At 46.1% G+C, this 10964-nt stretch overlaps 1 protein-coding gene across 1 annotated transcript; it reads left to right on the top strand.

The window, feature by feature from the left end:
* Nucleotides 1-356: 356 nt before the first annotated feature.
* Nucleotides 357-10709, top strand: ESX1 (ESX homeobox 1). Its single transcript, XM_034425891.3, has 5 exons — nucleotides 357-481; nucleotides 1303-1609; nucleotides 2164-2209; nucleotides 4250-4536; nucleotides 5823-10709. The coding sequence occupies exons 1-5, from the start codon at nucleotides 391-393 to the stop codon at nucleotides 6037-6039; spliced, it is 948 nt and encodes a 315-aa protein (XP_034281782.2). The 5' UTR covers nucleotides 357-390; the 3' UTR covers nucleotides 6040-10709.
* The last annotated feature ends 255 nt before the right edge of the window (nucleotides 10710-10964 follow it).

Below are 10964 nucleotides of genomic sequence, written 5' to 3'. Positions count from 1 at the left end.
TTCCAACTCTTATTTTATTCAATGTGCTTAGCGCTGCCCAAGCAACACTCACAACAGAATATGGTACAGTCCCAGCTTGGGGGGCTGGGGGGGAGGACCGGAGTGAATTAATTCTGTCGACCTCAGCTCTGGTTTTTGGGGGGGGAAGGCAGAATCCCCCCCACCCAAAAAAAATCCACTTAGTTGCAAAGACAAACTCTTTACCTCGCTTCTCTCCTTGGAGAAAGGCTGGGGGAAGGTGGAGCTTACTAGTCGCAGGAACAACCTGCTTCAGCCCCATCGGAGGGACCCGGGAGGGGTTTGTCCTCCCCCCGACCGCCCCTGAGTTGCTAACGAGGACGCCCCCGGGGCGGATAAAACCCCTCGCGGGACGTGGGTCGGCCAGTAACCATGCAGAGCGCCGGTCCCGGCGGCGCCCCCGCCTTGCACCTCCTGGCCACCTATTTCCTCGACAGCCTCCTGGGTGGGACCGGGGGTCGCGGTAAGTGGCATGGTGGGGGGGGAGACACGCGCAAGGACCCTGACTCTTGACTTTCCACGCGGCGGGTGGGTGGGACCCCCGACTTGCTGGAATGGGACCCTGGACGGCGGGTGTGGAGCGGAGGGTCCCTTCGTTGAGCGCGGGGTTGGAACCGCGTTCGGAGGGATGGATGGATGGATGGATAGACGGACGGACCCAGCCAGGGCTGCTTCCACGCGCGTGGGAACCGGCTTCCACGGCTTCTATGCGCGTGGGATCCGGCTTCCACGCTTTTATGCGCGTGGGAACGGCTTCCATGGCTTCTATTCGCGTGGAACCGGTTTCCACGGCTTCTATGCGCGTGGGAATCGGCTTCCACGGCTTCTATGCGCGTGGAACCGGCTTCCACGCTTTTATGCGCGTGGGAACGGCTTCCATGGCTTCTATTCGCGTGGAACCGGTTTCCACGGCTTCTATGCGCGTGGGAATCGGCTTCCACGGCTTCTATGCGCGTGGAACCGGCTTCCACGGCTTCTGCGCGCGTGGAAACGGCTTCCACGGCTTCTATGCGCGTAGGAACGGCTTCCACGGCTTCTAGGCGCGTGGGAACCGGCTTCCATGGCTTCTGCGCGCGTGGGAACGTCTTCCACGGCTTCTGCGCGCGTGGGAACCGGCTTCCACGGCTTCCGCGGGCCTGGGAGCCGGGTTCCACGCGGGTGCAAGCTGCTTCCACGGTTTCCACGCGCTTGGGTCAGTCCCGAAGACCAGCCGGGCCGTCTTGCCTGGGGGAGTCTTGGGGGAGTCGGTGCAGAAGGAGACCCCGCTTTGCTTCCTCTCCGCAGCCGGCGAGGACGCCGCAGAGAAGCGCCAGCCTCCCGGGCCCCTGAAGCAGGTAGCGCCGGGGGAAGAGGAAGAAGCGGAGCCGCGGGGGCGGCAGCAGCAGCAGCAGAAGCCGGGCAGCCGCGTGGAGGAAGGGCAGCCGGGCGAGAGAGGGCTGATCCCCGGGCCGGCCGCCCCATCCAGCGTCCGCCAAGCGCCGGAGCCGCAGAAGCGCAAGCAGCGCCGGTACCGCACCACTTTCAGCCACGTCCAGCTGCAGGGGCTGGAGAGCTCCTTCCGCAAGTGCCACTACCCCGACGTCTTCACCAGGTGGGGGGGCTTTGGCGGAGAACCCCCTCTTTGGTGGAGGAGGGGGGAGAGAAAGAAGGAGCAAGGAGGAGAAAGAAGGAGCAAGGAGAAGGAGGGAAAAGAAAAGGAGGAGGGGAGGTGGAGAGGGAGGAGGAGGAGGAGGAATAAGAAGAAGGAGAAGGAGGAGGAAGAGAAGGAGAAGAAGAAGGAGAAGGAGAAGGAGAAGGAGAAGGAGAAGGAGAAGAAGAAGAAGTAGTAATAATCTTGGTTGGGAATGAAGAAGTTTTCATCTCTGGTGTAGGGTGATATGGGAGCTGCTTGAGAAACTTTTGGGGAGGGGTATTTTCTGCCTCCTCTTGAGAGATGTGGCCTTTGATAAACCACGGTTAAGCAAGCCGGCTTGGTTATTCATCTAAGGGCATTGCCAGTTCATCTCCAGTTTGGGGGGGTATTTTTCCCCCGTGTTGAACTTGTCACTGCAACCTCTTGAGAAGTCTGAAAAAACCCCATCGGGTGGGATTGGGTGAGTCGTAAATTGTCTCAATATTAAGATGTTGTTTGCCTTTGTGTTTCAGGGAAGAACTTGCCATACAGTTAGACCTTACAGAAGCTCGAGTTCAGGTGAGTGACAGGTGTGTCTTTCCTTCTGGGTCGAGCGTGAACTAAGGCAATGTTACTTATCCAGCAATCAGACACCAAAACTTCTGCTGGAATCCAAGGAGAATGACTTATTTATTGAACACATTGCTATCCTGCCACAGGATTTTGTTTTTTTTTAAAGACTCTTGATGGCTTCGCAGTCATAAATAGGAACAACAATAATAAGCAGCATGGTGCACAAAACACATGTAATAAAGGTGAAGGATCTTAGATAGCATTTGTTATCCGTTGCGATGTTGTGATGACATTACGAAGGGGCTTCACTCAAAGGTTATGGCCCTTTCCAAATCTACGATCTTCTGGAAGTGTGTAAAACTCACAACCAGGTTGTGTAGGAAAGCTTAGCTTCATTTTTAGACATGCAGAGAGGGAGACACAGAAACTGTCGATTTTTCCCCCTACTTTTCTAGGTCTGCTTAACTTGGCTGAAAATAGGAAGGGAAAGGAATGAATTTCTCATTCATTCTCTCTTCCAGGGCTTGGAAGAAGTAAGATACCCAGCAATTTCAAAAATTTGACTGATATGCTGGGTCTTTAAATGTCCTGACTGAAGTTGTTGCTCATTCATTTCCAAGTAGTGGTGGCATCAAGCTAACCACTTTTAATGTTTAATGCGTGCATGGAACATGTGAAACCCATCAGTGGGGTAGAAAAGCTTCCAAGAGAGGTGACAGCAACGGAAATGACAGGTGATGGGTTTAATCTTTCTCCTTCTGTCCTGGCCACTTTTTTACAGAGGCCCGATTGAGAGCGTTTTAACAAACTGCATCCCTGTTCGATTTGGTGGCCGCAGTTCCTCAGATAGAAAGTCCCTACAGAGAGTGGTGAGGACAGCGGAGAAGATTATAGGAAGCTCGCATCCCGTTATTCAGGATGTGGCTTATAAGCGCTGTGTGCTTAGAGCTCAAAGCATGGTTAGACGCCCCACACACCCACTTTATGGTCTGTTTCTGTTGCTCCCCTCCGGGAGGAGGTTTCAAAGTATTTTTAGCAGGACTCTGCAGGATTCTGAAACAGCTTTGTTCCCTAGGTCATCCATCTGGTAAACACGCAAGATTCGTTTGTCTTGCCATGTACATGTATACATCTGAACTAGACTATGTTTTTTTCTCTGTGTCATATATGTGGCCATATGCATAATTTTGTATTTATTTTATTCACTCATTCATTCATTCATTCATTTTGCCATGTTTATGTAGCGCATATTGGAGGTGGTGATCCTTTGAGAGCTACATGCAACGAAATTTCATTTTAACATATGCTGATTAGTGTACATTCAAAGTGACAATAAAGTTAAAGTAAGTCTTAATATTGGATCCTCCGTTGGGTCAGTTCAGAGAGGCAGATTCCCACACTCTCTTGGTTATCTAATTTCTAAGAAGAGATTCGATAACCGTTTGTCTGAAGTCTTAACAGAATAACAGAGTTGGAAGGGACCTTGGAGGTCTTCTAGTCCAACCCCCTGCTTAGGCAGGAAACCCTACACCCCTTCAGACAAATGATTATCCAACATCTTCTTGAAAACTTCCAGTGTTGGAGCATTCACAACTTCTGGAGGCAAGTTGTTCCACTGATTAATTGTTCTCACTGTCAGGAAATTTCTCCTTAGTTCTAAGTTGCTTCTCTCCTTGATGAGTTTCCAGCCATCGCTTCTTGTCCTGCCCTCAGGTGCTTTGGAGAATAGCTTGACTCCCTCTTCTTTGGGGCAGCCCCTGAGATATTGGAAGACTGCTATCATGTCCTTCTTTTCATCAGACTAGACATACCCAGTTCCTGCAACCGTTCTTCATAGGTTTTAGCCTCCAGTCCCCTAATCATCTTCGTTGCTCTTCTCTGCACTCTTTCCACAGCTTTTTTACATTGTGGCGACCAAAACTGGATGCAGTGTTCCAAGTGTGGCCAAGTGGTGTAGGGATTCCTGCCTAAGCGAGGGGGTGGACTAGAAGACCTTCAAGGTCCCTTCCAACTCTGTTATTCTAGTCTATTATTCTTTCTTCAAAGGTCTGGTTTCAGAACCGAAGGGCGAAGTGGAGGAAACGGGAAAAAGCGGAGATTCCGGGAAACAGGGCTGGCATCTCCTGGACCCCACCTCTGGGTTTGTACCTGGACATCCCACTGACCCAGACGCCCCTCTTGGACTCCACTTGGAGAGCGTTGCCCATTTCTGCCGTGGCCATGCCTCCCATGACCCCAGCATTCAGCCCAACCACTCTCACACCATTCAGCATCGGTAGTTTTGGCTGGACGTCGCTTTTCCGAAACTCGATGTTAAACCCTCAACTTGGAAGGTAACAGTTCCAGAATTGCACAGGTGACTTAAAGGTAAAGGTTCCCCTCGCACATATGTGCTAGTCGTTCCCGACTCTAGGGGGAGGTGCTCATCTCTGTTTCAAAGCTGAAGAGCCAGCGCTGTCCGAAGACGTCTCCGTGGTCATGTGGCCGGCATGACTAAACGCCAAAGGTGCACGGAACGCTGTTACCTTCCCACCAAAGGTGGTCCCTATTTTTCTCCTTGCATTTTTTACGTGCTTTCGAACTGCTAGGTTGGCAGGTGACAAGGTTGATAGATGTGGGGTGTGTGATTTTTCTCCTTGGTTGGCTAGCCTCTTGCTCTGAGTGGACTTTGGTAGTTGCTTACTTCAGATGATGATAATAGAGGTGAGACATAACCAAACCATATGGATGCTAACTAGAAAAAGGAACATTACTAAAATGACTTAATAGTCTTCCTTGTTCTGATAAATTGATGGGGTTTCTTTCCTGTGCAGTCTTGCTGTTGTTTTCTAAAAGTATTTATTTATCTATTGGCAAACTGCTTGTCATTGTTTACCTTGGGAATGTTGAAAAGTTGGATTAGAAGACCTCCAAGGTCCCTTCCAGCCAGCCCTTTCATCCTATGATTCAGAATGTTATCATTATGGCATACTAACATTGTAGTAATGATTACATTGGGAATTGTAATAGTTGCTAAGAAAGTTTTAGAGATACATATGAAGAACGCTTGCAGGAATTGGGTATGTCTAGTTTGATGAAAGGAAAGACTAGGGGAGACATGATAGCAGTCTTCCATTATCTCAGGGGCTGCCACAAAGAAGAGGGAGTCAAACTATTCTCTAAAGCACCTGAAGGCAGGACAAGAAGCAACGGGTGGAAACTCATCAAGGAGAGAAGCAACTTAGAACTAAGGAGGAATTTCCTGACAGTGAGAACAATTAATCAGTGGAACAACTTGCCTCCAGAAGTTATGAATGCTCCAACACTGGAAGTTTTTAAGAAGAGGTTGGATAACCCTTTGTCTGAAGTGTTGTAGGGTTTCCTGCCTAAGCAGAGGGTTGGACTAGAAGACCTCCAAGGTCCCTTCCAACTCTGTTATTATATTACATTGTATCATCCCTTTTAAAATCTAGGAAAGATAGTGGAGTAGCTTTCAGAAGAAACCTGGATGGAAAATGTAGAAGTAGACTTCAAACTGATCTTGTATTTCAGTAGCTTCTGCGTCCCCAAGAACTAAAATCTTTCCAATGTTTCAGTGGTTGACTTGTTCTTTCTGTTGTCCTCCTTCTCTTGAATACAGGTTTCTCAGTGCATTAAATCCTTGGATGAGCCCCACCTCAGTTCTAATGAAAGCTCCCGCCAATGCTGTGGTCACCACCTTCACGGATCCCATCCTGGCTGAGACAAAAAACTCAAATACTGCAGACCCGAGACTGAAAGGCAGAGACTATTCTGATCAGGTGCCTCCTTTGAACCTGATGCCGAATCACAGGAGTTCCGAGAAAGTTCTTTACTGATCAACCAGGGGATGATGTCTGTTGGCCAAAGGGCACCAATGTCTCTCATAACAGAGACACCCAGCTTGGCTCTACCCTTGATCTAAGCAAGGTCAGCAACCTGCAGCTCTGGAGCCACATGTGGCTCTTTCAGCCCTCTGCTGCGGCTCCGTCACTCAAAATATGTGTCATAACCGCCAATGTGCGACACCCTCCTGGCACACGATTTATTGAGCTTTTCAACCCCCGGTAGGCCAACCATGGCTGAATCCAAGACAAGAAAAGTTTCAGAAGAAAATAGAACGTTTAATTCAACTACATATGCTAGTTTTGGGGCCGTTCAAGAAATAGTCAGGCTCGGGAAGGGTTTTGTGGCTCCCGGCATTTTCTTTTCTGTGGGAAGTGGGTCCAAATGGCTCTTTGAGTGTTTAAGGTTGCAGACCGTTGATCTAAGCTGTGGCCATCTACAATTCATCTCTTTCCATGCACTGGATCGCTCTTTAAGAAAGACTGTTGTTGTTTTTTTATTTAAAAGAGGGGAAATTTTGGGATTGGGGGTGGAAAGTGTTGATTAAGGATGAACACTCCCAAGGAAAGTTGGTGCTTAAAAAAAAAATATTGCCAGTAGGATGGGCCTTGTTTTGTAAGATTTTTGGAAAGTAACCAACCAATGGAACAGAAGTTGCCTTCAGAAGTTGAGGGAGCTTCACCACTGGAAGCTTTCAAGAAGAGACTGGACTGCCATCTGTCAAAAATGGTGTAGGGTCTCCTGCTTGGGGGGGGTTGGGGTTGGACTAGATGACCTACAAGGTCCCTTCCAACTCTGTTAATCTGTAAAGTAGAACTTTGTTTCTTTTTGGAAACCGGTGATACCACGCTGAATCCATCATGAATGGGACATATGCTTTGACAAATTCCTATTTTATAAAGCAAGGAGCGCCCGCCAATATTACTGTACTGCACCAAGGAGAATGTATGGCTAAAGCTGAGGAATTCTGTGGAAAGGAACCGAATTTCAACAAAACATGTTTATCCTAGCTGTAGTTATTTAAACAATTAGGCTCAAATGAGCTCAAAATAACGTTGCCTAATCCATTGGCTACGGTCTTTATTTTCTCAGAGTCAAACGCCCCAAATTATTTAGCGTTTGATTTGAAACAGGCGTTCTGCTCTTCGGCATAAGTATGAAATGTTTTCACGCTAGCAGAAAAATTGGTTTTTGATCAACGTGGCACGCGGAGCCTTTGGTGCAAGATGCGTGTAAAATATATTGCATTTTAGAACCTGCAATTTTTTTAAAAAAAAAAAAAGCTTATGTTTGATGATTGGCTTAAATAATTGCTATTTACTGTGCTTGGCTTTAGAATTTCATAAGCAACTGTTATAAATGCTAGGCTGAATGCAACACATGTCGGATTCAATCAGATGAATTAAAGGAGAAGATTTTAATTTGGGCAAATGAATCCAATAGCAATGCAGTTCTGTACACTCAAAAGTTACAAGGGCACTGAAAAAAAGCGACTTACGACCGTTTTTCAGAGTTACGACCGTTGCAGCAGCCTCATTGTTCTTGGGATCGAAATTCAGATGCTTTTTTTTTTAAATTTGATTTATATGCCGCCCTTCTCCGGAGACTCAGGGCGGCTTATAGTGCGTTAAGCAATAGCCTTCATACTTTTGTATATTTATACAAAGTCAGCTTATTGCCCCCACAAACTGGGTCCTCAATTTACCTACCTTAGAAAGGATGGAAAGCTGAGTCAACCTTGAGCCTTGGAGAGATTCGAACCTGCAGTAATTGCAGGCAGCTGGTCTTAATAACCAGCTTAATAACAGGGTGCCTTAGACCACTGTACTACCAAGGCTCTTGGTAGATGCTTGGCTCATACTTACGACCGTTGCAGTGTCCCAAGGTCACATGATTCCCTTTGCGACCTTCTGAGAAGCAAAGTCAATGGGGAAGCTAGATTCACTTAACAACCCTCTTACTAATTTAATTCCCGCAGTGATTCACTTCTCAGTTGTGTCAAGGAAAGTCGTAAAATGGGGCCAAACTCAACTTCACAAACATCCCGCTTAACAACAGAAATGTTGGGCTCAATTGTGGTCGTAAGTCGAAACCGGGTGAACTGGGCTGACAGGTTCTTTAATAAAATATGATTTTAAAAAACAACAAATCAACTCAGTGTGATGTGTGTATCTTGTTTGGGCAGCCAACCTGCCTGCAAATAATTTCCTTTGGAAGCAGTCCTGTTTTCTCTCAACGGCAGCAATTTTAACCCGCAGCCCATTCTCAAATTTTCTAGGCGCGTCCACCAGCTTTAAAAAAATGATTTAGCTTAGCTTTTGTAAGGACCAGGTTGCTATGGTAGATAAAGATGTTGAGACTCTAGAAAGAGTGCAGAGAAGAGCAACCAGGATGATTAGGGGACTGGAGACTAAAACATACGATGAACGGTTGCAGGAACTGGGCCTGGCTAGTCTAGTGAAGAGAAGGACCAGGGGAGACACGATAGTATCTTCCAATATTTGTGGGGCTGCCACAGAGAGGAAGGGTCTAGCTATTTTCCAAAGCACCTCAAGGCCAGACAAGGAATAATGATGGAAACTGATCAAGGAGAGATTCAACCTAGAAATAAGGAGAAATTTTCTGACAGTGAGAGCAATCAACCGATGGAACAGAAGTTGACTTCGGAAGTTGTGGGAGCTTCATCACTGGAGGCTTTCAAGAAGAGACTGGACTGCCATCGGTCAGAAATGGTGTAGGGTTCCTGCTTGGGCGGGGGGTTGGACTAGATGGCCTACAAGGTCCCTTCCAACTCTGTTAATCTATATCTGTATCTGCTAGAAACGAAGAAACTTGAATGATAGTCCTTCATAGGGATGAAACTAGCTGACTGACTTTCGGCCAGTCACTCCCTCTTAGCCCTAGGAAAGAGACAATGGCAGGGATCCATTGACATAATTTCCATGAGTCAAAACTGACTGAATGGTGGCCACAAGAACCCCTGTGCTTTAGCCAAATAAAGTCTATTTTACCATCATAACTTTCCTAATTTAAATGTGTCCTAGACCAACTTCCCAAGACATTTCTTACAGCAAACGGCAGATAGAAAAATGTACTTTTCTGTTAAGCTTCTTAAGAAGTACATTTGCAAAAGGGAGAAAGTCAGTGCCACAATCATTATCTTTTCAAGGCCTTGCCTTAACACACACACAAAACCTCTCATTTATAGGTCAGGGTTTTTTTTATCGTTCTTGGAATTAATACAATATATTCCTGTACTAGAAGATGCCGTTCCTATAGAATAGCGCAAAACCGGTTGCGTTTGAAGAAATGGTAACTGTCATCACAAAAATTAATATGCTTCTTATGAAAAGCTTAGGAGAACTAATAAGCCCTTTTGGTAAAATCAACGGTTAACTTGAAATGGGCACTGACTGATCTTGAACAATTATGATTTAATTCATGGGCGAGGTGACCCAGAGCATCCAGTTCTGCCAGCTGTTACATCTGTTTATAATATATAAATGTTTTTTTTTAAATTTAAGACTTGGGAAAACTCAAAATTAAAGATGCCTCTCACAATTAATCAGTGGAACAACTTGCCTTCGGAAGTTGTGAATGCTCCAACACTGGAGGCTTTTAAGAAGATTTTTTTTTAATTTGATTTATATGCCGCCCTTCTCCGGAGACTCAGGGCGGCTTACAGTGCGTTAAGCAATAGCCTTCATACTTTTGTATATTTATACAAAGTCAGCTTATTGCCCCCATAAACTGGGTCCTCAATTTACCTACCTTAGAAAGGATGGAAGGCTGAGTCAACCTTGAGCCTGGTGAGATTTGAATTTACTTTAATTGCAGACAGCTGGTGTTAAATTACAGTGATTAGTCTGCAGAGTTATCCAGGCTCCAACCATTGGACAACCATTTGTCTGAAGGGGTGTAGGGTTTCCTGCCTAAGCAGGGGGTTGGACTAGAAGACCTCCAAGGTCCCTTCCAACTCTGTTATTCTATTCTATTCTATTCTATTCTACTCTACTCTACTCTACTCTACTCTACTCTACTCTACTCTACTCTACTCTACTCTACTCTACTCTACTCTACTCTACTCTATTCTATTCTATTCTATTCTATTCTATTCTATTCTATTCTATAGCAATTCCGATATTACAGCTCTCCTGGAAATAAAGCAGGACAATGCAATAGCAAGAATCTGGAAGCTCTGGAATCTTAGATTGAGGTAGGGACATCATCACCGTAATAATATACTAATATTCCTCCTTATTGCATCCCGTTTTCTTCATCGTTCATTGTTTTCACATCTGTAGAGACAAGATGAAGCTTGTAGCAACTACGAGGGAATCGGTTGATCCGATGATCTGCCCAGCCAATTTCTTCTATTCGGAAATAAATTAACTACCAAATCCTGTACCAATCTTCCGTGTTTTTCTCCAAAACAGGCGTGTGTTCTGAGCACAGTCGCTGGAAGAAGTGTGTGGCGAGAAGGGAGGGGTGGTAAAAAGAGCGAGAAATGTGCAAATAGCAAGCCAGGTGCTTGGAAGACAGACAAAAGTCGCCCCCCCCCCGACTCGCAAATCTGCATTCAGAAAGAAGTAATTCATGAAGAAAATTAATTTAAGAAGTATGTGGCCCTGATTCTTTTCTAAGTCTTTTATAAAAAAAAAAAAGAAGATTAGGGATTTCTCCTTTTTCTTTTTTTTTATTCTGGCCAATCTCTTAAACAATTAACAGAGTAATTGGAAAAAGAGCGCTAAGCTTTAGATACAGATGGAGATAAAAGATTTTCTCCCCCGCAAGAGTTTTCTCCCAAGTCTTGTGAACGGCAAAGGCGCACCTGCCTTGGCCGTCCGGGGAGCAAAGCCGTCAAGGATGTGGAAAATGAGAAGGGGACGAGGAAAGGTTAAGCACCCCTCCCCCCCCA

The sequence above is a fragment of the Pantherophis guttatus genome, chromosome 12 (genome assembly GCF_059756535.1).
Source record: "Pantherophis guttatus breed Tessera chromosome 12, ASM5975653v1, whole genome shotgun sequence".
Classification (NCBI taxonomy): domain Eukaryota; kingdom Metazoa; phylum Chordata; class Lepidosauria; order Squamata; family Colubridae; genus Pantherophis; species Pantherophis guttatus.
This window is presented reverse-complemented; position numbering and strand designations above follow the sequence as displayed.

Coding starts and splice junctions, on each gene's coding strand:
- ESX1 (XM_034425891.3), top strand. CDS start 391: ATGCAGAGCGCCGGTCCCGGCGGCGCCCCCGCCTTGCACCTCCTGGCC. Junction 482..1,302: donor GGGTGGGACCGGGGGTCGCG/GTAAGTGGCATG, acceptor TCCTCTCCGCAG/CCGGCGAGGACGCCGCAGAG. Junction 2,210..4,249: donor TTACAGAAGCTCGAGTTCAG/GTGAGTGACAGG, acceptor CTTTCTTCAAAG/GTCTGGTTTCAGAACCGAAG.